The sequence below is a fragment of the Saccopteryx bilineata genome, chromosome 6, assembly GCF_036850765.1.
Source record: "Saccopteryx bilineata isolate mSacBil1 chromosome 6, mSacBil1_pri_phased_curated, whole genome shotgun sequence".
Classification (NCBI taxonomy): domain Eukaryota; kingdom Metazoa; phylum Chordata; class Mammalia; order Chiroptera; family Emballonuridae; genus Saccopteryx; species Saccopteryx bilineata.
This window is the reverse complement of record NC_089495.1, coordinates 183786769-183812282: the sequence shown is the minus strand read 5'-3', so window position 1 is coordinate 183812282 and position 25514 is coordinate 183786769. Positions and strand designations below refer to the sequence as shown.

At 53.4% G+C, this 25514-nt stretch overlaps 1 protein-coding gene across 1 annotated transcript; it reads right to left on the bottom strand.

Moving 5' to 3' along the window:
- Window positions 1-1327: 1327 nt before the first annotated feature.
- On the bottom strand, window positions 1328-24069 carry ADRA1D (adrenoceptor alpha 1D). Its single transcript, XM_066236893.1, has 2 exons — window positions 21902-24069; window positions 1328-3499 (listed from the first exon to the last, which is right to left on the bottom strand). The coding sequence occupies exons 1-2, from the start codon at window positions 23016-23018 to the stop codon at window positions 2898-2900; spliced, it is 1719 nt and encodes a 572-aa protein (XP_066092990.1). The 5' UTR covers window positions 23019-24069; the 3' UTR covers window positions 1328-2897.
- Window positions 24070-25514: the final 1445 nt, after the last annotated feature.

Sequence of the window (25514 nt, the reverse complement as noted above, 5' to 3'; positions counted from 1 at the left end):
GCAGCAGAGACAGATGCTGGGAGACTGGGGAAATGAAAGGTCCCAGGTGACTTGCAAAGTGGCCCTGTGGAATGCTGGGGACAGAGGTCCCAGAGAGTGTGGGAAGCAAGGCAAGATGGGTGGCAAGAGCCCAGTTTGAGAGGGAGGGTGGACTGGAGCTAGGGGTTTCAAGTGGGAAGCAGTAATGAGGCTTTTGGGTGGGGACTGGGGCAATTGGGCGAGTGCCAGTGTCTTAGGAGACCTGCTTTTTTTCCCTGTCACATCTCACAGGACCCTGCCTTTCTCACTAAGAAACGCCCTCATTTTTGAGGATTTTGCAAAGGAACTCCTATTCCCATCTTGACCGGCACTTCATCTTCCTTCTTCCCCCAATCACCTTGACATTTCATAGGGGCTTCCTGGAGACAGTGGCCCATTTTTTTACGTGCACTTCAGGGACAGTCTTTAATGAGTTGTGTGGGCCAGGCTTGGGGGCTGGGACACCTGAGGACCCAGGATATGGTACAGTGAGTGCACTTATTCCAAATGCCCCAAAATCACTTGCAAGAGGCTCCCCTTTCCAGAAATGCTGTCGTCACTCCCTCCATTCCTCTGGGCCCCTCTACAACTTTTTGGCATGTCCTGAGATGGAGGCCAGCAGCTCAGTGCTTTATCGATGATTAGAACCCAGTCCCTGGATGCTCCTGCCGTGGTATGGCCTCTCTGGGGGCTCTGCAGCCCTCTCCCATCTCCTGAAGACTCAGTACCTGGTGGGGGGTGCAGAAGGAGGTATCTGAGCGCAGAGGGCCGCTGTGCCTGGCAGATGGCAGTTGAGGCTTGAACATCAGACACGTTTGCTGACTGATCATCGTGCCCACAGAAAGCACTGGCCAAGCTGCCTGCACTGCCTGCAAGCTGTGATGGGGGCAAGGAGGCCCTTCCCTCACCAAAAGATCTTACTGATGAGGACTCACTTTCCGCCTCACTCCCTTGTCCCCACTGTTGACCTCCTGTGGGCTCAACTGCCCTGGCACGTGGGAACCGATGTCACCCTGCTCAGGAACCCGCCCCTGATATTGACCTCTGCCCAGCGGTACAGTGTTCAGTCCTGATACTGGGGTCTGCCCCACTGCTGATCCCTGACTTGACCAACAGTCCCCACTTCTGTGAGATCACAGGGTTGCCCCCCAAGAGTCCCCAGCTTTAGGGTGGCCAGTGTGCTGCCAAGTGGAACCCTCTTGGAGTGTGCAACACGCTCCCAACACCGACCTGAAGCTGCCCTTCTTGTGCCTTGGGGGTTGCCAGTCCCGAACATCCCGAACTTGCTATAGACCCACAGTGGGAAATGTCAGTTCCTGAGCCCCGATACTGGCCGCCTTTTTACCTTGTAAACTTGGGGTGAAGGGTCTGAAATTGTGGTGACATTTCAAACAGACTACCTCCCCAATACAGGATGAAAACTTCCAGCTCAAAGTACAGGTCCATGGTGGCTCCAGGAGCTGGAGCTTCCGTCTCAGAACACCGCCACTGCAGACTCCTTGGGGCACTGTCTGACCAGCTCTCCTCCCAAGGGTCCAGTGGTCCAAGTCATCACTCCCATGCTGGTTGGGTGGATGTGATTGGTTGAGATTATCCAGTTGAAAACTGAATTACTTGCAATCTCTTGGGACTATGATGTGTTGGACACTTTACTCAAAGATAACAAACACGGTGCCTAGGTAGGCGTTCTCTCACTCACCATGTACCCCTATCTTCTTGGGCTTGTATGCTTTTTCTTGAAATGTTTCACCCATTTAACTGATGGCTGCCTTCCCCACTGAGGCCCTCAAACTATCACAGGTAGATCTGGGGAGACTGACAAAGAGAAAAATCTGTGCTTATGATTACTGTTTGTTTCCCAAGACTACTCAAGTGAATTTTAAAAGCCAACAACCTCCCCCTCTTCCCCAGAGTCCTTTGGTCATGTTCCAAGTCCTAAAGGACAGCAGCCATCAGTTAAAAGAGAGGTAATTTGAAACTAGAAAGGTGAATGAATACCCAGTCTATCCTGTTGTGGGCCCCTAGTACTTGAAGGATTTTAGGGGGAGGGGAAAGGTAGTTCTTTATAGGTTATAAGCTAAAAAGGGACAGTTTGCACAGTTTGGACAAAATAGAAGTACTCTTACCAATAAATATGTCTCAAAATGACAAATAAAGCTCTCCTCATTTGACAGCTCTGGATCCCAGCAAAAGGTGATGGGCACAGGCACAAGGAGCTCTGTACAGTGTAAACAGTAAGGCCCTTGGGGGGCAGAATGGGGAGCAGGGCCAGGTGATGCAGTGAGCATGGAGTACCGGTAGGGGGTAGTGGCTCACGGGGAAATACAATAGGCTTGTAAAACGGTCATCCAATCAGCCACCAAAGCTTGTGGGTGGTGGAGACAGGCCCTCAAGTTTCCTCCAGTCGGCAGTAAGGAGAAACTGTGTTCATTGAGAAACCCTGGTCCCAGTGACTGTTTCCTAGGGAGGCGGTGGGGCAGCCATGCAGGGCCCCCGTGCTCCTTTCTCCCCAAGGGAGGGACGGGCCTGCCTGGCCATACTTGGGGCTGTCAACCCAGGGCTCAAGGCATAGATGGAGCATTGTTTCTCAAACCAGGATTGGGAGCAAATAGCCCCACAGAGTCCATAAGCCCTCCCTCTGAAAGGAGGAGCTCGGAGCATCTGTGGGGGCGCATAACCTTCCACCCTGCTGAGCACCACCCCGCCCCAGCTCCTCGGGGAATGCTAGAGCAGCTGCCCTGGTCAGTTTCGAGTCCCTGATCCTCACGGGCCTCTTGAACAGAGCCAGCCTCCCTCTCCACGTCTGCGCTCTCTCCCCACCCTACCCGCCTCTCCCGGCGCAACCTCACAGCCCCTCGAGCGGCCTAGCTCGGGGGTCCTTAAATATCAGTCTCCCGGAGGTTGCTGTAGTCCGCCAGTTCGTAGGCCTGATAGGCGGCGCCCTCTGCGACCCCATGGGGGACGCCAAGGGACACAGCCTCCACCTCCGAGCGCAGGGCGCACGCGGCCTCTGTGCGCTGCGCGCTCCCGGCGCGGATCTTGTGCGACAGGCTGGAGACCTTGGCACGCAGCTGGGTGGTGGGTCTCCGGAACGGCCCGGGCAGCCTCCACTCGCGGAAACCGAAGGGCGGCTTTCCGCGGCCGGTGACGGGAGCCTGCACCTCGGGCGTGCCAGGGGTGCCTGGGGCTGAGAGCTCGGTGAGGGCCAGGGGCGCCCCGGGGAGCGCGGAGTCGGAGCCGGCGGCGCGGTCGAGGCGCGGCTCCCCGGTCGACGCCTGCCAGTGGTGGCTGTAGACGCGCCAGAGGGGACGGCGGCGCCGACGACGTCGGCACTGGCAGCGCAGGAGGCGGAGGAAGGCGCGCTTGAACTCGCGGCTGGAACAGGGGTAGATGAGCGGGTTTACGCAGCTGTTGAAATAGCCGAGCCAGAATATCACCTTGAAGACGCCCTCCGAGGGCTTCAACTGCGGGAACAGGGAACCTGCGGGGAGCAGAGACCCACACGGGTTAGACAGATGCTCCAGAAGGCGGGAGGCCCTAGCAGCCCCTGGGCGCAAAAGGGCGAACCTCCGCGACCTTCAGGTCATTAGAACGCGCCTCTAGATCTTATTTCATGCCTTAACGTAGACACACATTTATTACTACATCATACATTTCATTTAAAAATATTTTTACAAGGGGTTCAATAAAATCGGCTTAATTTCAGTTCTCTGTATTTCATTTAGTGCATTTGAAAGCGTGACCGAGATGGGCTCTTAAACAGTCCCTAGCACAAAAGGTAAGAACCCCTGATCGATGCTGAGCAAGGCTTGCCCCATGCCAGGCACTGCGCTGGGCTTACACCAAACAGCCTGGCTCCTTGTTAGCAATCTGATCAGATATCAGGGGAAAGCAGGTGGGGTGATGGTGGTGCTCACCACGTGGGGTGGGGCCTTGCAGGGGTCTCACAGAATGGGCAGGAGCCAACCAGGATAGGCAGGGCAGAGGGCACAAGTGCAGAGGACAGATGGCAAGAGGATAACAAGTCTGGGGCCTGGGAGTGTCATATAGGATACGCTCAGAAAACTTCATTGGGACAGAAGGGGCCTTAAATTCTGGGAAGGTTGGCTTTTATTTTGTGGGCAGTTAGGAGCCATGGATATTTTAAAGCAGGTGAGAGAGCCTAGAATTAAATCTCAATAAACAATGGCTGTTGGAATGCAGGACAGTGGGGCTACCCCCTGGGGGGTGGTCAAGGAAGGCCTCTGGGATGGCTCTGAGGGAGCAGTGCCAGGCAGGAGGAGGTGGGCGCACTTGGGTCTGGGCTGTGCCAGGAAGACCTTGCCACAAACCTCTCCCTTGGCATCTACACCATGATCCCAAAGGAGTCGTGTCTCTAAAAAGCACCTGACAACATGCAAAGCATGATCCAGGAAGCAAAGGCCACTCTCTCAGCCTCACTCATCGTCAGCAACAGCAGCAGCAGAGGGTAGGTGGCAAAAGTGTCCCATTCCGGGCAGAAGGTGCAGGTGCCCAAGAGGCTGAGCAGGCCAGGCATAGGGGTCCTTGACAAATCATGACACATGCCCTCTTTTCCCTTCCCCCCAAAGAAATAGAAGCAGGGTTCCCTACTGAGAGGACAGAGGCGCCATGCCCCGCTCTCGAACCTGGGGTCCCTGCATAGTACCCACCTCCCACCACACAGAGAATTCCTGGTGCTAAGAGACAGTGTGGAGGTAGAGGAAGGTCACGCAGCGTTGTGTGCAAAGGCCTTTTAACCTTGGTCACGTAGCCCTGAGCTATGTGAGCAAGTTATGTGGCTAAGTCTCACTTTCCTTTGCTGGGAAATATAGACAATAATATTTCTCTGGCAGAGATTTTGTGATGATTCATAAATTTCAGTGTCTAGCACTTAAGTTCTTAATAAATACTGCTGTTATTCACTCCCTCCCTCCCTATTTCTGTGGCTTCTGAGAGGAGACCCCAGACCAGGAAGGGACCCACTTCCCAGCTCTGGAGAGGGGCCAGAAACAGAAGCTTAGACCTAGTTAGTTTGAGGGAGACGAGGGCATCAGTCAGGGTGTGCTGAGGAGATGGTACCCCCTGGGAGAGGAGTTGGGTAGTTGTTCCTGGAATGTGGGGCCCGCCAGGGTTGGCCTCATCCTCCAGAAAAGCAGCCCTCCGAACAGCATCCCTCAATGGCTGCAGAGTAAGACAGAGTGCTGAAAATAACTTTCTGACTCAGGCCACAATTTTTTATATTTAGCCCACGATGACAAATCAGTGGACTATGCTTTCAGCAATGAGCCCGAAGCCGGCCAAAGGGCATTGTTATCAGTGTGGTTTTGATTCAGATCGGTGGGCAGCACAGCACACTGTATAGCTTGGGCCTTGGTGTAAACATTAATATTCTAATTTACTCTCAACTGACCTGTGTGGCCCGCTGCCAGCTGGGAGTTCCTTACACAGAAGGCGCTGGAATTCAAATGGCCTTTTGGCTCCCCCCTCAATTTTGCTACAGTGTCCTGCTGATGCTCTGTCTGTCTTTGAGCTCCCTCTGAGACAAGGATTCAAATGCCAGTTGTTAATTTGGGAGATAAGTGGAACCCCAGTAGTGAAGTGGAAAGAAGAGCTAGGGAAGAGAAGGCCAATAAAAGGTGTGTTCTGGAGTTCCTGGGTGGGCTGGGAGACAGCGGAGAACAGGAACTCAGAGCTATCGCCCGCCCCCCAGAGGAGTGAGGGAGTCGGGGTACAAATACGCCCACTCCCACAAGTCATTGGTTCATTTCCCACACTTCCTGCCTGCTGAGTGGGTGGATGAGGAGGATTTGGGTGGACAGAGAGACAAAGGCAGATGCTCTGGTGGAAGTTAGCTCCCTAGTGCACTAAGGTCTAGGGGAGATGAGCGAGGCACCAACAGCATCCGCCACAACTTTGTTTATTTGATCCCTGTCCACTGTGTGCAGACATCTTGCCTGGAAAATACCGATGTTTGTGCTTTGGGCTCCAGCTTCCACAAGCAGTAGCTCCCAAGAGACATTTCCTGTTCCCTTTATAGATGGCAGTTCCGAGTCTTGTATCTACCTCTGCCTGGAGTGCTGTCGTCTCCCCCTGTGCCCCCTGCAATCTGCTTCACTCTCCCTGCCACCTCTGCACCCCCAACCTCCAACTAACTCGCATCAGCCCACAGCCTCTTGCAGGGATCTCTGGGCCGGAGAGGGCTGTGGGCAGACAGTTCCCTCCCCTTCCCATGTCACAGATGAGATGGGGAACTTCCCTCAGCCTCCTGAAGGTGCGCACTTGGCTCACAGGCATTGCTGTCCCTGCAATGCTGGTGTGCTGTCGGGGCATCAGCAGACAAGCTCCTTCTCAGCCACTCCCCGCTTGCTCCTTCCCCAGCCACTCTGAGTACTGGCTGCTTGGGGTGGCCAGCTGCCTTGCCTGGCTTGCACCTGCATCCCTCTCCAGCTGCCCAGTGCACACCTTTGGCAGCACCTGTTGCTCAGATACAGGAAAGCCTCAATGGGCAGCTGGGGCCTCTGAGACAAGGCTACTCTCTCTCAGGGCCTGGAGGCCCCTTTCTCTGCCCTGAGCTGGCTCCCTCTTCCACTCTCCACTTTGCACACAACCTTTCTTGCAGACATGAAGCCCAGCTGTGCTAACTCATCTCGGCAGCTGCCACTGGAACCAGGAGCTTTCATGGGATGCCCTCCCTCACCTTCCCGCCTCTCCATCCACGAGTCCGGCATCACCCCCTAGCTCTCCTTCCTCTCGTGGCTTCTGCTCCTCTCTGCAGTCTTACCTCTGTCTTCATGCGCATCAGAGAAGTGCCACACTGACTGCTGCTGCCTTCAGGCCCCAATGAACGCCTCAGTCTTGCCTTTGGGCTTTTGCACATGATCATTCTAGATGCGCTTCCTCTTTCCTCCACCTGGTGGTGCCAGCTCCAGGGGCACCTCCTCCTGGACGCCTTCCTACATCACTCTCTCCCAAGCTAGCAGTTAGTTGTACTCCCTTTTACCCTCTATCCCCACCCCAGATTATCTACTTACTTCAAGTGCCAAGAACACTGCAGGTCACTGGCAGTTTCCTGTCTATCTTAACCTTAAATGGTAAGCTCCCCACATCATGCTTGGCTCATTGTAGGTGCCTGATACAGCTGATCCCTCTCTTTCTATTGCACCCTGCAATATCCTATCTCATTGGTCCCAGAATCCCCACTATGCACCATCCCATTATCATCCTCACCCCAGCTACCATTCATCCCAGCTACCATTTGCAGTGCCCCTCTTCCTCTTTTTTGGTGAGAGAAGGAGAGATAGTGAGACAGACTCTGGCATGTGCCCTGACTGGGATCCACCTGGCAACCCTTGTCTAGGGTTGATGCTTGAATCAACCAAGCTATTTTTAGTGCCTGAGACTGACGTGCTTGGACCAACTGAGCTATCCTCAGTGCCCAGGACAATGCTCAAACCAATAAGCCACTGGCTGCAGGAGAGGAAGAGGGAGAGAAGGGGGAGAGAAGGGAGAGAGAAGCAAATGATCGCTTCTCTTGTGTGCCTTGACCTAGAATTGAACCTGGGACATACATATGCTGGGCCAGTGCTCTATTCACTGAGCAAACCAGCCAGGGTCTTCAGTGCCCTTTCAAGTGTGCTCCTTCTTGTGCCCCCAAACCCTGTTCTCCACACAGCAGCTGGGGGGTCCTTTTAAAATATATATCTGAGCATTTTATTTCTTCACTTAGAACCCATTTCCACTGCTGACTGCAGCTTTCTCTCTCTCTCTCTCGTTGGTACTTTGATCTGCCAGTCTCTCGGTTTCTTCCCGTCATCTCCTTCTGTTTGCCTCCTCCGCTTAGCTGAGCCCGGCCCGCTCGCCATGCTCTCACACCCACATCTTCCTGGATTTACCTTGTACTTCTCCAGCCACATCCGACTCTGGAGCGAGTCACTCACTCCCTGAACACACTTGGGGCCTGTGATCTCAGCTCAGGGTCCTGTGTTTCCAGCAGTCTTGCCACCCATGCTCAGCGGGCTCTCCCCTATTCCTGCGCCTGTTCCTCTCTACACTCCTTGTGCCACCCCTTCACCTTCTCCAGAGTGCTTGACCTCACTTCCTGTCTCACGGGAAAAACAGAAGCTAAAGAAGTTGGGGACTTGCTCAAACCTCCCTCCCTTCCCTTCCTCCTTGGTAAGAAAAGAATGTCTCCTTTCACCCAAGGCTCATGTTTGACATGTGTTGCGGTGCTCTCGAGCCATCAGTCACCCGCAAGCTAGCCTCGGTCACAGATGCGCCCTCATTCTCTGCACCGGTTCCACCCACACCTGCTGTCTCCTCTTCCCTCCCTGCTTTTCACTCCACCGCTCTGCTCCTCAGCCCCTATCCGCACAGGCCCCGACCTGAACACATTTCTCTTGTACATCCTTGATGCTTCTTGCCTCACTGTTGCTTCTGGGGTACCATTCTCTTGGATTTTTTACTCCATGTTAATTTCTTGTGTGTGTGTGTGTGTGTGTGTGTGTGTGTGTGTGTGACAGAGACAGAGAGAGGAACTGATAGGGACAGACAGGAAGGAGAGAAATGAGAAGCGTCAATTCTTCGTTTTGGCTCCTTAGTCTCCTTAGTTGTTCATTGATGGCTTTCTCATATGTGCCTTCACTGGGGGCCGCAGCAGAGTGAGTGACCCCATGCTCAAGCTGGTGAGCCTGCACTCTAGCTGGTGACCTCAGGGTTTCACACCTGGGTCCTCCGCGTCCCAGTCTGACACTCTATCCACCTGGTCAGGTGACTCCATATTAATTCCCTTTTTTGCTTCTTCCTCATGTTCCCATTGCTAAATGTAGGATTGCCCTTAAAAGAGGAGTCTTGTAAAAGCAGTAAGGTTTCTCTGACTTCCTATTTAAAATTACAATATCCTACGCCCTCACCCCCAACCCTGCAAGCCGCATCCCCCTTAACTGGCTCTACTGTTGTTCACGGCACTTGCCACCTTCTCGTGAACTAGCTGAGTAATGCTTCACTGTGTTTTCCATCATCTTTCTCCCCTGAGGCTACGGGCCAGGACTGGTGTCTGTTTACTTGGTGTTGCCGTCCTATCACCCAGAAGACCTCATGATCACACTGAGCATACAGTAGGCGTTCAACACTTGCTGAGTTTGCTGAATGAATCCCTCTTCTCTACCCTGCATGTCCGACTGGTCACCACCAGTGCATTCTAATTTCTCTCCATCAGGGTCCCTCCCTTCACATCGTTCCTGCAGCCTTTGCTGAGTCTGGCATCTCCTTTTGTTTGCAAGGCTATTACAGTCCCCACAGTCCCCTGTCCTCTCCACTTTACTCACAGCCACTGGAGGCGTTCTCTCTCTTCCCCTCTGAAAACCGTGAGTGGCTTCCAGTGGCTCTGAGGAATAAGCCCAAAATTTCTCGTGTTGCATTCATGGCTTTTTAGGACCCAGTCCTGCCTTTGTCTTAACTCCGCCCAAATTTGGCCACAAGAAGCCACAAGCAAGTTTTCCCATAGGAACTGGGCCCCTTCTTCCTTTCTGCTTGCACGGTGTTTCCTGCTTCCTCTCACCACCCCTGAAGCCTCAGGTCAGGCATCCTCCTTGACCAAGCCTGGGTTAGGGGCCCTTTCATGAATGCCTCTACTTTTATATAGTAAAATCTATGATTTCTCTATCCATTCCACTGGACGTTAGCTTTCTTGAAGGCAGGGATGGGATTCATTGCTCTTTTCATCCCAGCCTCTAACACAGGTGCCTGCCCCAGAGTGCAGACTGTCAAATATTTGTTGAATGAATGAATAAGTGGTGTTAGGGTAAAGTGAGGAGGAAGGAGATGGAAGCTCATGCTTTCTGAGTGCCCAGTACCTACTCGGCTCCACGCCGGGCCCTGTGTGTACTTCTCACTGAATTCTCATGGCACTGACACCTCATTTTGCAGAAAGATTCTAGTTCTGTCCAGAGGGCAAGGGGCAGGGCCAAGCTTTGGACTTGAGTCAGTCTAGCCCTGAAGCACTTGGTCTTCTGTGAGCACTATGTCAAGATAAAAATAGGACTTCCCCTGGTCTTTCAGGGGTCCCCGGTGTTAACGTAGGAGTCACAAACACTTGCTCTTTTCCACCAGTAGCTGTCCCCCCTCACTGGGCTTTTGCATGTTGGCCGGGCCAGGATGACCCCCTCTCCATAACGGTGTCTCCCCTTCTTCAGACTCCGGCCGAGAGCCACCTTCTCCAGGAGGGTTCTGTGATTAACTGCACTCCCCTGGGCACCTGGGGAGGTAGTAGTAGTTTCTGGGCTATGTATTCCTTGAGCACCTCTTAATCTGGTTTCCAGCAGGCTAGGTGGCGTTTGTTGGCCTTCCATATGGCTTCAAGGGTGCCTTGTGGGGCTGGCCACGCTGGGTTCCACTACACTCAGTGCTCCATCCAGAATGCTGAGAAGGGCTGGGCTGTTCGTTGCCTCCTCGTGGGAGCTGCTTATCAGAAGAGAGCATCAGACAGACCCCCGCCTCCTAGGAGGAGCCACAGAGCTGCTTGGCCATCTCCTTCCCCTCCTTCAAGTCTTTGCTCAAAAGTCACCTCTAGGCCTGCCCACAGCCCACCCCCAACACACATTGATATCACCTGGGCAACGGGCTTCTAAGTAAGTAGGCAGTGCCATCTTTAGCAAAGTGAGCATAATATATTAAAAGAAAAAAAAGTCACCTCTAAGGTTTGAAATAGATGCTGTTGATGCCTCAGCCAGGTCCCCAGCTCCCAGTTGCTATGAGTGTTGGCTACTAGGGCTCACAGTAGCCCCTTCTCTGGAGAAATGCCCTTGGCCAATGGGAACTGCTTCAACTGGGAGATGACACTTTCCCACCAAGGGGCAGCTCACAGCCAGGGACAAACTGAAGTGGGATTAAAAAGGCCAGCCCGCTTGCCTCCAGCTGGTACAAACTAGGCTGCTGAGCTTGCTCCAGGGCTCCAGTGGAGCCGGGCTGTGGCTAGACTTTGAGACCGACCATATCTTCCTGGATCAGCTCTTTGTTGACCTCACCCACTTTCCTCTCTTCCTCGCAGGTCCCTCCTGAAAGCCTCCCTCAGTCCATCATTTGCATAAGAACCCCTGTCTCAGGCTCTGCCTTTAGGGATCGGACCCAAGATACCCAAGGATGTGTCTTCAAGCCTTTTGCTTGGTTCCCAACCTACAACGATGGGGTTATGCCTTTGTGGCTGGATCAGTTCTTCTGTCTGCTGCTGGGGGAGGCAGGGCACAAGCATGCATGTCTGTGTTCACTTCTTCTTGCTCAGCAGGCTGGTTGGAGCCGGGCAGTGGCCATATTTACCTGCCAATGAGGAGTGGCGGTAAGGACGCAGCAAGGAGACGGCTGCACAGATAACTCTTGGCTGCTTCACTCGACTCCTTGACCTTGTTTTCTCAAGTGAGTCTCCATCAAGCTTGCTCCCACCTGCCTTCCCCACTCCCTATATTAGGGTGCCTTTATCAGGAGTCACCCAATGTGTGGGATGAGTGGACAATACTGGCCAGAAGTGTCAGGGTGCTTCTTGGTAAGCCCATTCTCTGGTATGTTGGCTGGGCCAGTCTGGCCTGTGAGGTTGAGGGGCAGGTATTTGCAGCCTAGATCATCACAGTCTAGTCCCGCCTCCTAAGGAACAAGAACGGCCAGGCCCAGGAGTTGATGCTGAGATGCCAGTAAAGGCTGATGGTGATCAGTGAGGCCCAGCCTCATGGAAGAGTGACAGCTCTGAAGCCAAGGAGTGGACCATGTGATTACCGGCACTGTTTTGGCCTCACCAGAAGGGAACTCATTCTTTCTTGGCAGAATGTCAGAATTCACAGTCAGCCTTGCTCATAACTTGCAGCCAATGGTGAAATATTGGGCTGCACCAGCCTCCCCCCCTTTTCTACTCCCTTGGCCATTAGTGGGGGTGGAGGGTGGGGCGAGAAGGGGCAGCTCCTAGAGCCCCAGAGGCTGCCTAGAGGGGACCAAGGCAGGAAGAGGAGTCGCAGACCTGTCCTGAGGCCTACAGTAGCCCCACCCATTTCCCGTCAACTCTTCCCTCTTTTTTTCTCTCTTTCCATCTTCTTTCCCTCTTTCTTCCCCTTCTTTCCACTCTTTGTTGTCACTTCTTAACTCATTATTTCCTGCTCTGTGGCCTTGGAGTGGCCATATTCCAAGCTCAGAGTGCCCAAGGCTGAAATGTCTGCCAAATGGCTCTTGTTTTCAGCTGAACTTGTCTTTGATCAGAGCATGAGCCTCTCAGCTCTGGGGCTGCAGTGACAAACGGCTCATGGGTCTGAGCAGATCAGCGCTTATGCCAGAGAAGATGCCCAGGCAGTGGTCACTCTGTAGGCATTGCTCACAAGGCCCCAATACCAGCTTTCAGGGGTCCAGGACATTGCCGGGCTGGGTTACCACCCACAAAGCTAAGGCAGACAAACCCTCCAGCATTCACAGACTCGTTTGGTGGGCATACAGCCCATGAGGCAGGATGAAGCAGGGCTCAGGCAGTGCAGAGATGGGCTCAGGCACTCAGAGGCTTTCCCTTGATGGATGAGCTCAAGGGCTCTGGGGGTCTCCTGGGGGCTGAGAGAGGATCAGGTCACAGAGGAAGTGGCCTTGTCCCATGGCAATGCTCAGGACCCTTGGTGGCCGGAATATGGTGGGTAAGGGAGCATGAACCTGAGCCAGGAGGGTGAGTGCTGAGGCTGAGGGGCTCAGTGAGATTTAAAGCTTAAAACATGGCTGCCAACTGGCCTGAACCTTGGACGCAGCCTGACCGCTGACCCTGGCGGAAGTAACAAGGATTCTGGAGCCAGAGTGCTTGGGTTCCAGTCCCAGCTCTGATATTTAGGATTAAGACTAATATCAAAATATTTTAAAAAGAAGTAAGTAGCATAGGATATTCTTGCAAGTAGATAAAAAGTAAGATTAAAGCAAGAAGATGGGGAGGGGTGAAGCTGAAGGGACCAGGAGTTGAGGGTGAATCCTTTTTATGAGAAACTTGGGATACATCTATATGCTGTGTGTGTGAGCAAAGGAGAGGCAGAAACCAGGGAGGGCTGAGAAGTAACAGATGAGTGAGACCCCTTAGGACCAGGAGGGGTTGAGAGAGATTCAGAGCCCACAGGGAACATGTAGGACTTCAGTGGACACCGTGAGGCTGCCCCGAGGAGGAAGCCTGCCTGTGGAAAGTGTGATTTTTCTTTAGCAAGTGCTCAGCTAGACACTGGTTCGCCCTGGCTCACAAGAGCTGATGGTTAAATTTTCAGGAACTTTGCAAGCTTGTTGATGTCTCTTTAGTAACTTGAAATTGATCACAGTGGGAATATTTACACCATGGAAATGGGCAAGTGCTACAAATTAACCTCCACTCCAGAGCCAGTTGTTAAATACTTACTAACACATACTGTGTCCCACATAAAAGAATGGTCAGATTCAAAGTTCAGGGCTCACAGAAGTGAGTGGAGGTGAGGGAGCTCTGGGAAGGGAGGCCAGACTAACCAGAGGACAAGGTGAGTACAGGGAGTTGAAGGTTTGATCAATGTTGGGGTCAATCAGCTTTTCCTGTACCAACTCTATTTCAAGTAACCAAACAGGTAGTGGTGAATTCTTTTTAGAATTTTAGTGCACAAATGTAGAAGGGATGATAGAATTCAGATATCACCACTTTAAGTCCCAGTGATATGAGTTCAGGCCATGGTTAATGGCCATTAGAACCAGCAGGCAAAAAGCTGATGGAACAATTTACAATGGGTGGATCGGGCTGATGGCACTTAAACCCTTGATCAATCTTAATATTACAAAAAAGAGTTCTTGCTCCAAACACTGAACGTGAATCTGATCAAACCACTTTTCAGGAAGTACAGGGAACAGAGGGACACATTAAATTGTACTATGAGGATGCAAACCCCAGACTGTGGGCTACTCCTTGGGGCAAACAATCTGGTTTCATTTACCTAATAAGTTGAAAGGAAAAAGATGGGAGGGGGGGAGAAGAATCTTATCAAGATGCACATCTTTAATTTAAAGGATGCACATCAACTACATGCAATGCACGCACCTTTTTGGGACCTTGATTCAAACAAACTAAAAATTTGAGGCAATAGTCAACATTTGAACACTAGGTAGATATTTGATGATATGAAACAATGTTTTTTGTGTTATAATGAGTTAAGGTTATTTTTTAAAGTTTCTATTTTTTGAAATACATATTGAAGAATCTACAGATGAACTGATATGCTATCTGGATTTTCTTCAAAATAATCCGCAGTGGTGGGAAAGCGACTCACGGTTGAGATGAGCCAAGAAGGGGAGTGGGTTGACAGCTGTTGTAGCTGGGTCCCACGTTCCTGAGCATCACCACACTGCTCTGTCTACTTAGTATGTGTCTGAAACTATCCACAATCAAAAAGAGAGAATAGGAAAACCCTAACCCTTGATCATTTCTTTTTTTTTTTTTTTTTTTTTTTTTTTTTTTGTATTTTTCTGAAGCTGGAAACGGGGAGAGACAGTCAGACTCCCGCATGTGCCCGACCAGGATCCACCCGGCACGCCCACTAGGGGCAACGCTCTGCCCCTCCGGGGCGTTGCTCTGCCGCGACCAGAGCCACTCCAGCGCCTGGGGCAGAGGCCAAGGAGCCATCCTCAGCGCCCGGGCCATCTTTGCTCCAATGGAGCCTTGGCTGCGGGAGGGGAAGAGAGAGACAGAGAAGAAGGAGGGGGTGGGGGTGGAGAAGCAAATGGGCGCCTCTCCCGTGTGCCCTGGCCAGGAATCGAACCCGGGTCCCCCGCACGCCAGGCGACGCTCTACCACTGAGCCAACCGGCCAGGGCCCCCTCGATCATTTCTTATGCATAGTAATCACTCAGTAAATGTTAGCAGTTATGTTTTAAAACTTGTTTTCAGTCACATAAGTGGGAGGCCATCCCTGATGGATCACTAGTAAGGATGGCTGATTTTACACAGAGGGCTGTTGTCCTAAGTGAAATAAGCCAGTCACGGAAGGACTGCTTGATTCCACTTACAAGAGGTGTCTAGAATACAGGTGCACCTCGGACACACTGCAGGTTTGGTTCCAGGACACCACAGTAAAGGGAGCTGTGACCTTCTTGCTGGTGGAGGGTCTTGTTTTCAATTTGTAACCAATGCAACATCTGTGAAGTATAAATAAAGCGAAGCACAATAACACCAGGCGAGCCTGCAGTCAAACGCACAGAATCTAAGAGCGGCTGGGGGAAGGGAGAGAGGGGAGTAGCTAATCAACAGGCATCAAGTTTCACTTAAACAAAATGATAAGTTCTAGAAATCTGTTGTACAACATTGTGCCTGTTAAGAGAGTAGATCTCATGTTGTGTTCTTACCACAACAAAGTAAAATATAATATAATATAATAAATATAATAAATATAATAAATATAATAAATATAATAAATATAATAAATATAATATAATATAATATAATATAATGCTGCACATTGCCACCCAGACCCTGTCCTGGCAGGATGTGAAGAGGCCACGGGTTCTGTCACTTCCTCCCTCTATGCACATCAACCAAGCACTTACTGGGTGCCAGGTACCGTAAAGGCACAGATAGAAGATGTAATGCCAACCCCTCCTTCAAGCTTCTGGGCCAGGGGACAGAATGGAACAGCCACTACTGAGGACCTGAAGCACCCACGCCTCTCCCTGTGTCTGTGGATCCCCGCATGAGACCTGTGCATGGCCGTGGGGAGCCTGCAGTGATGGGTCCTACGGTACTTGGCCAGCACTCTGGGGCGCACACGCAGAGCCTACCCCCCACAGCTGGCGGCCAAAGTGTGCTTTCCTGTCTGCACACCCACGGCTCAGCACATTCACCGCCTCCTCCAGCCTCCTCCCACTTTCTTTCTCTTCATTAAGGCATAAGATACCGACAGTCAAGTTTAGAAAGTGCATATATCTTAAGAATATGGCTTGATAACTTTACCTATACATGCACCGGTGTAGGCACCACCCAGATTCAGATAGAATATTCCTGGCTCTTAGGAAGGTTTCTCTGCGCTCTCTTCAAGTTAATATCACCACCTCCCCCCCCCCCCCACCTCATGCATATAACCACCATCCCAATTTTTATCAGCATTGATTAGTCTTGCCTGTTTTTGGATGTCACACGACAGAATCATACTATGGTAGCTTTTAATTTCAGACCTGGCTTATTTTGCTCAGCATAGTGCCCATGAAACTCATCTGCAGTGTTGTGGACATCAGGTTGGTTATTTTCCTAGCTGTATAATAGTCCAGTCAACGAATACACCACAATTTATTTATCCATTCAATTGCTGACATCTTGCTTCATCGTGTGACCTGTCTTCTCATAGATTCTACATTCCAGGTTTCCCAAACCACAGGGTGATCACGAACACCTCCACTCCTCTACGCTTGCATATGTACCATTTCCTTGGCCCTCACACTTGATGGTATGTGTAAGAATATTGACAGTGCGTGTGACAAAGGTATGTTTGGAGTGTTTAGAACACAAGGGAGCTCCTGAGTTCACCCGGCTGCGGTCAGGGAAGCAGCAATATCTCAGGGCCTTGCTGACAGTACAGGAGGGAGCTGAGGTCTGGCTCACATGGCTGGAGTCCCATTGAGCCCTGGGACTTCCAATATCAATGCCTCCCGGTAGCTTATGCACCTGGAGGTCTACCTGGGAGGAGCCCATGGGCTCTGAGCCTCTGAGGCTGCTCTATCTGACCAACACATTCTATCCATTCAGAGGCTGACTAGGAAGCCAGTGAGGCTTGGTGACCTGCCAAACCAAAGAGAGCTGGGCATGCAGGCTGGGCACCTGCCTGTGGTCACTAGGAATGACAGGGGGTGGGACTACGTGTGTGTGTGCACACGGGTAGGTCTCAGTGGCTAGGTCTACTTCTGGGCACGGGTGGAGGGTTGTGGGGACTTGCCAGGCAGGCCAAAGCCAGCCTCAGTGAGGTACCTGCCATGAGAACATCAGGAGAGATGTGGCCTCTGAAGGCGCATGGGAGGGGAAGGGAGCTCTCTGCAGATGGGTGCTTGCCTACCTCCAGTCCCTCTGTCCCTTCTTGCCTGCTGGGAGGGTGACTAGCATTTCTACACCAGAAGGCTATGGGTGAGGGGGACCCTAATGCTAAGTGTCTGGGGCAGAGGTTTTTATCAGGTGCATTTCCAGCTGGTCCCACCCCTGCCCCCTCTTTGCGGGTCCTCCATGGAAGTCTGCAGGTAGCAGGCCCTAGCTACTGCCCTTCCCCATATGCATTCTGCAAGATTGGGCTCCTCTACACATTAGACTAAAGGACCCTTGTAAGAAGGACCCTTTACATAAATAACATCCTGGGATTTTCTCAGGCACCCAGTCCTGTGCCAGCTTGCTGGGGTGAGGGCACGAGGCACATATGTGTCATAGGCAGGCTGCCAAGAGCCCCTCCTCCAAGGGCTGGTGACCAGATACACTATCATCCAGACTGGACCATTTTTGAGAGTGAAAGGGGGTACTACTAGTAATCATGCGGGTCAACAGGCATAACCAGGACTGTCCCAGGCAGATCGGGATGTGTGGTCACTCTACACAGAGCAGACAGCACAGCTGGGCGTCAGCACAGACCACCAGGCAGGTGGCGCCCTCTCATGGGGGTGAGGGGTGTGTCTTGTGCCCTTACACGGCTTTCCGGGTGTCCTGGAAGGGCAGGTGCTGCCCTTTCTGGGCTTGCTGCCTGAAATCACGGGGTTGGGCATGTGGTGTCTCTAGTTCACTGAGCTGACCCTCTGCCTGCCTGCCACATGTCCTACAGTTGCTCCTCACGGGGAAAGACGGCAGCTAGTTTGTAGGGGATGACCCTTATTCCCTTTCCAGGATTCTCAGGATTTTCAGGGTGTCCCAATCTCTCCTGCCTATTGATCTGGGCCCCCAGAGTCCCCACTGTTCAGGGAACCTCACCTGCATCTCTCTCTGATGCTGCTCTGGCCTGACCTACAGCATTTTAGGTTTATGAATGGCAGTCAACTGTCTTCTGTGCCAAGGTGCCTTTGGGACCCCGGGTTCTCTTAAGGCTCTCAGTACCTCATGGGCTCTCGGGACCACACACTGGCTATGCCCCTGCACTGGCTATTGGCTGCAGCTGCCACGTGGCTTTGTGTCCGGAGGTGTGGGTCAGGAGCACCCTGGTTCTGTCTGACAACCCTCAGGTTGTGGCCCTACTGGGTGTCTTCATTCTCATAGCCTATTGCCCTTGTTGGCCCAACAGTTTTCCCCAAACCGTTCATCTCTGCTGCTCCTCAACCTGGTGTGGGGACCAGGGCCTGGGAGCTGAAAGGTGTCACTCTTCCTGGCTTTCCCTTTCTCTACTTCCTCTTTATTTCTTCAAAATGGGAGTTCCCTCAGGCTCTGTCCCCAGCCCCTCTCTTTTCTTTCCCCTTCCATCCTCTTTCTGGGAGATTGTACTCCGCACTTCTGCTTCTGCAACTGCTCCCATCCTTGGCCCCCCTCTCTAAGTTCCTAATGCCCTCCACTCCGCACCACATACTGGCACCTCCTACCAAGATATGTCACTCCCCTGGATGCCACATCACCCCCCCATCTTGTTGCTCAGAATGTTTCCCGTTCCTTCAATGGTGCCTTCCCTCTTCCAGGCCTGGGCTCAGTGCTGGGCAGCGTCAGGGTCTCCTGGCCCCCTGTCCTGCCTGAATGGCCCTTAGGCCACCCTTTCCACCACCTCAGGCTCTGCCCTCCTGTTCTCCCTGTTGATTCGCTCGCCAAGCCACATTATGCTGATTGAAATATTCTGTGTACCTGTTTGGCCTCTGTCCTGTTTTGTTTGCTAATTGCCAGGATCCACTCAATACAGCTCCACCAGTGGCTGTGGGCTGTGCTTTGGGGCTCAGTTAGGTGCCCTGGGAGGCTGGGCACAGAACAGGCAGGTAGAAAGGATACCTGCCCCTCCCCTTCTCCGGGGGTCCCCAGACAAGCTGTGAGGAGCAGCAGAGATGGAGTAAGTGAGAAAAAGCTGTGTGTACCAGCCAGGGGCAAAGGCCATGGAAATTTAGGAATGACTTCCTGGAAGAGGGACACAGGGTCTAGACCTCAGAAAACAGAAGCCTCTTGCAGCGTTGATTGTAGCAGTGAGAAATTAGAAACATGGACACTGCATCAAGACACCACGAAACGCTCTCAAACAGAGCAGCACACGGCTGCTGGAATGAACTGGCCTGGGCATGGATAACTCTCAACGGCACGACACTGGGTGGAAAAGGCAAACTGAAGATGGATTTGCAAGGCATGGTGCGATTTACATAAACCCTAAAGACACGCAAAAACAATACTCTGTATTAGTCTGGATACAGATATTTGGGGGAGAGTGTAAACATGTGCGAGAGTGATAAATACCAGATTTACCTTAGGGGAAAGAGGGATCAAAAAAGACAGGAGAAGAAAACTTCGTTGTGGCTGTGTTCTATTTCTTTGAGAAAAGAGAGAAAAGGGGGCCTGAGGCAAATATAGCAAAATTTGAACAACTGTTCAATATGGGTGATTACAGGTACACAGACATTTGCTATATTATTTTCTTCTCTGTGCATTATTCCGCAACTAGAAATTTTAAAGGAAGTGAAAAAACCATAAAGAGAGGTGGCTTCTACACACAGGTTGATAATCTCCTACAGGGGGCTGGTGTGACCCAAGGGACAGTGGGAGGATGAGGACACTTAGGATGACAGGGCACAGCTGGGCATGGCCAGAGCAGGGGTTGACTGGCAGGGCAAATAGCCTTGGTGGTGGGTTTGAGGGTGTTCTAAATACTGGGTGGGTGGGTTTCTAAAGGGGGGCACATCAACTTTCTCTTGCCTGCTAATTTGCCTCACCCTACCTACCCCCTCTACCCTTCACCCTATCCCTACAAGAGCCCCTGGCTGGGTGATTTTTAAATCAGTGACTTACTCATTTTTTTATCTTGTGTTGAGCATCTACTACAAAAGCGACAGCTCGCATGACACTCACCATGTGCCACAATTGCAATCACACATGATATCTCACCCTTACAACACCCCTACAGGTCGTCATTATGACCATTACCACCCTCCTTATTTAATAGACGAGGAGACAGAGGCACAGAGCGGTTCTGGGACTCGCTGGAAGTTACTCAGCTAGTAAGGAACAGAGCTGGGATTTGAACCCAGGCTATCTGGTGCCAGAGCCGGCTGTCCTGGCTGCTGTGGACTCTATGACACAGCCAGTACATCCCTGTCCTTGCAGGACCAGTGGGGGACGTTCGACACCAGACCAAGCAACACAGATGTGATTAGAGCTGAGGAGCTAGTAAAGGAAGAGAGCCTGTGTCCGAGGGAGGAAATGCAGAGAAACACACACTGAGACCGAGGCATCTGGGAAGGCCTCCCTGAGGAGGGGGCGTTTATGTTGAGACCCAAAGAATGGGGAGTTAGCCAGGAGGGGTTGGGAAGGGCAGGCCAGACAGTTGGAAGAGCACATGCAAGGGCATGAGGGATGTGGGCAAGAAACTCGAAGAGGGTCAGAAGGGCAAGAGCATGCAGGGAGTGAAAGGCAAAGCAACCAAGCCATGGGGCCAGAGGGGAGGCTGCTCATCACGCGGGGCTTTCCTTACAGGAGGGGAGCCACATGTCTGGGTTTGTCCTGGTTTGTGCCCGTGGTTCAAGCATAAATATTCCTAGTGTCTCATCTTGGTTTGGACAGTAATAAATTGGAAGGTCACCCTCTCATAGGCCATGGTGGAGGGTTTGGATTTTGTTCCCAGAGCAGAGAAAAAGCATTGAGGGGTTTCTGTAGAGAGTGACGCTCTAATTTATAATGTATAAAGATCACCCTGGCTGCGGTGTGGAGAGGGCCTGCGGGGGAGCAGGAGGCCATAGTGCCTTCCCTGACTCAGCTGCAGAGGGTGGAAGGAGCAGGCCCAGGAAAGGCAGGGGAGGCCCCGGCGTGGGAATGCTGAGGTTGTGGGAAAAATGACTCAGGGTAAATTTGTCCCCAGAAATGCTGTTCTCCTTCTCTTCCTGGGGCTGACCCAGTCCCAAGGCTTTCAGGAGGGCCGTCAGGTGTGGGAAGAGGCCCCTGAGAACAGCTGTCCATGTCCCAAGACTGCAGGGACCCTGGTGGAGGAAATAGTGAGTTTTCCCAAAGTGCTAAAGGACTCGGTAGATTTAAGAAACCATGATGAACAACATTAACTTTCCATTGGATAATTTACCCCTTTCTTTCTCCTTCTTACCCACATATAGTCCCCCCCGCCCCAATTCCAAGAGGAGACTGCAGAAGCTAGAGCCCAGGGCATCCACAGACAGCAGCTGGGAGGGTCTCTGAGTGAGGCCAGCTTCCAAGCTGAATGAGTGCGGGAGAAAACAGGTGGTTTCTGGTGCCTGCTGGTGTACGTGTTGACTGGCCAGGGCTTGCTGCCCCTGAGTGGATGTAGGCCACCCTCTCTGTGCACCCACCTCTGGGGGTTGACATGTATATCTGGGAACGTCTGTGTATTAATATGTAGATGAGCACATATACTGCTGATTACATACTATGTCAGATACTGGCACAAATTTCCATGGACCATTTATATTTAGCGGGATCTAGAGTGTAAAGCAAGCCCAGGCTCCTAATGGCAATGTAGGGGGGTGGGGGTGGGGGTGGAGCAGAAAAGTTAGAAGCCTGTAAAACGAGTCCTGCAAGCACAAAGAGCCTCTTGTTTGTCCCCTACAAAGCTGAGCATCTAAGAGAACAGGGAGGTTGCTAAGTTTGCCTTCCATGTTCAGGTGGAGAGCTACTCTCCACCAGAGAAAGCCATCCAAGTCTGGGTGCCTGGAAGGCTCGGCCACAGTCTCAGGGAGGAAGGGTAGGGACTCGTGGGAGAGGGGTCACTCACCAAGTGGCAGGACAAAGAAGAACGGGAACCAGCAAAGCACGAAGACTCCCACGACGATGGCCAGCGTCTTGGCCGCCTTCTTCTCGCGGGAGAACTTGAGCAAGCGTACTGACAGTGAGCTGCGGAAGGTGTGGCCCTTGGCGTTGCGCAACCCCCGGTGTGCCCCATCTGCGCCGGAGGTGGCCCCGCGACAGTGGATGCGCAGCACCACCTCGGAGGCCTTGCCTCGCTCGCGCTTGACGCCTGCCTCGAGACTGCGCGTGGTGCTGCGCGCTACCACGTACACCCGGCAGTACATGACCACGATGACGGCCATGGGCAGGTAGAAGGAGCACACGGAGGAGAAGACGGCGTAGCCCACCTCCTCGGTGATGCTGCAGAAGCGCTCGTCCGGGGGCACCGGCTCCTTCCAGCCCAGCAGCGGCCCCACAGACACCACGAGGGCCACGGCCCAGAGCATCGCCAGGATGGCGGCGGCCTTGCGCTCGGTCATGATGGAGGGGTACTTGAGCGAGTGGCGCACTCCCACGTACCGGTCCACCGAGATGGTGCAGAGGCTGAGGATGGAGGCGGTGCAGCACAGCACGTCCACGGCGGCCCACACGTCGCAGAAGGCCCGGCCGAAGGCCCAGAAGCCCAGGACCTCCATGGTGGCGGAGAAGGGCAGCACCGTGGTGCTCAGCAGCAGGTCGGCCACGGCCAGGTTCACAATGAAGTAGTTGGTGACCGTCTGCAGGTGGCGGTTGCAGGCCACGGAGAGGATGACCAGCAGGTTGCCCGCCACGGCCAGGAGGATGAAGGCTGCCAGAAAGACGCCCACGCCCACGCCCTGCGCGCTCACCACCAAGCCCCCGACGGCCGCCGTGCTATTCACCTCGCCGCCGGCGCCCGCGGCCCCAGGCTCCCCGGCCGAGCTCCGGTTGTCCTCGCCACCGCCCGCGCCCACCACGCCGCCGCCGCCGCCGCCCACGGCTCCCGGCACGCCGCTCACCGCCGGGCCTTCCGAGGCGGCCGCGCTGCCCGCACCACCCCCGCCGCCGCCCGCTCCGGGGCCCGCGGCCGTGCTGTCCGGGCGCGGTCCCTCGAAACTGACGCTCAGTAGATCGCGGAAAGTCATCTCAAAGTGCAGCCGTCGGGGGCTGGGCCCGGGCGCAGGACAGCTGACTATCAGGAAGGGGGACACCGGGCATAGCCGCAGGGCTCCGGGCCAGCCCTGCGCGGGTTCCGTCGGAGTCCTGTCCGAGTGCCCGGGACGCGGGGCGCGGCTGGCCGCGAGCAGGACGGGGCGGCAGGGGCAGCGGCGGGGGCTCCCAGAGCCAGGCGCGGGGTCGCACGGGAGAGCCGGCCGCCGGCCCGCGCGGTCTCCGAATGCGCCTAGGCGAGCGGGCGAGGCGCGGCTCCCGGCCCGGGCGGTGCAGACAGCGGCCACTGCAGCGCTCGCAACTAGGCGCGGGGGGCGGGACGGAGGAGGGGCGGCGCGGGGACGAGAAGGTGCGGCCGACACCGGGGCCAGGCGGGGGTAGGAGGCACGCTGCACTTGTCGGAGGTCCGGCCGTGCACTCCCGCAAGCGGCTGTTTGGGGTCCAGAGGACGCGGGGCACTGCCGCGCACTCCAGCCCCGTGGCAAGCTCTCCTAGCCTCGCCGCGGGTGCCCACGCCCGCTCTCTCCTCTCTCCGCAATCCTCCCCGCGTCCCTCCCCGGTCCCACTCTCTCTTCTCTCAGCTGCGCCTCCCTTCCTCTCACCCTTTCCCCAGCCTCTCGGTCACTTGCTGGTGCCCTTGAGTACGTGGAGCGAAGGTGCGAGTCCTGAGTCTCCGGGCTCCCGGCTCCGGCCGCCAGAGAGCAGCAAGCGTCCGGGATCTGCGGACTGCGGACCGAACCGCGCAGTGGCGTGGCGAGTCGCCTCCTGGGACTGCCTGGGTGGATCTGTCGCACCTCCTTCCTTCTCTCGGGCCACTGGACAGGGGAGGGTCTTAAACACCTTTGTCCAGTGCAGTGGCGAGGAGAGAGCCGTGGAAGAAATCAAATGCCTCTCCTTGGTTGGGATGGGCAAAGAAGAGACTCTATAGTGACAGACCTTGGACCCTGAACACGAAACATCAGCTTGCATATACTAACTTCTGCACTGTCACTTTACTCCGTATCAGGTGTTGGAATAAAACTTTCTTGTCACACCAATTAAGTGGCCTTGTCTGGGGAGGGAGAGTTTAAGTGCATGAGGGTGGGAAAGGGCACTTGGTGGTACCGTTAAGGGGGGCGGGTGCAGACAGTCTGGCTCCAAATCCAAGTTCCACCTCCTACTAGCTGTCTGACTTCTTTGTGCTTCAGTTCCTCATCTGTAAAACGAGGGTAAGAGGAATTTTTACTTAACGGCCACAAAGTTAAATAACTTAATATTTGTTAAGGCTCCAGAGCAGTGCCTGCGTTTGTTTGTTAGCTGAATGGGGCTCGCTTGGTAGGACAAGATTTGAACACAGAGGGCAAAAGGAGTGTGGAGCAGGAATGAACTATAAACAGAGGTGAAGGAGGGGGGGATGTGAGGAGTCTCTTGCCGACTAGGTAGGACTGGATAGGGAAAGAAGAAAAGAGATTATTTGTTTTGCCAAAATAGGAATACTAACCAGGCTGCTGTCATGCGATGGGCACCGTGCTGGACACTCTAGGTGGCAGAGGAAGGGGGGAATTGCAGGGAGGATGGCACCATTGTGTCCATGCAGGATGAGGAAGGCTTGTGGCATGCCAGGGAGACGAGAGCCTGTTTGGAGAGATGCCTGGGATGAGGTGGAGAACTCACAGCCATGGTACATACTGGCCAGGGAGACGAGAGCCTGTTTGGAGAGATGCCTGGGATGAGGTGGAGAACTCACAGCCATGGTACATACTGGCCAGGGAGACGAGAGCCTGTTTGGAGAGATGCCTGGGATGAGGTGGAGAACTCACAGCCATCGTACATACTGGCCAGGGAGACAAGAGCCTGTTTGGAGAGATGCCTGGGATGAGGTGGAGAACTCACAGCAATGGTACATACTGGCTGTGGATGACACCGGCAGGATGTGTGTGAGTCCTAGGTAATCAGGTGCTTTGGACAAAGCAGAAAATGTTGAGAGATGGGTAACCCCTAGACCCCCATAACCTATTTCTCAGTCCAGGAAGCCAAAGCTCTTATAGTCATCATTTAGAAATAGCTCTTCCAAGGCCCTTCCCAAGTTTCCCCATCACATCTTCTGTTTTACTTGGGTCTTTGATAATTTGCCAGAGATGAAATGAAAGCCAGGTGAACCCTGGAGATCCCATTGGCCCTTGGGTTCTTTGTGACCCAGTGGCATGGCTTCTACATAAGATGAGAAACAAACCATCTGTGTTTATCCCCCTCTCCCTCCTGAGACTCCTTTAGAGTGAGAGTAAAAAAAAAAAGGACAGGTTTATTCTACAACGAAGTTAACTCCTAAGCTGATAAACCTGAACTCAGCCCCTAAAGAGGAGGCGTGAAGGAATGCTACAAGAAGCCCGGAAGGGCTGGAGGATAGCTGGAGCTGGTCCTCCCTGGGGAAGACGGTGCAAGTGGTCGTCACTTTCGGATTCAGAATGTTGCATGAAGAAGAATTGTGATGG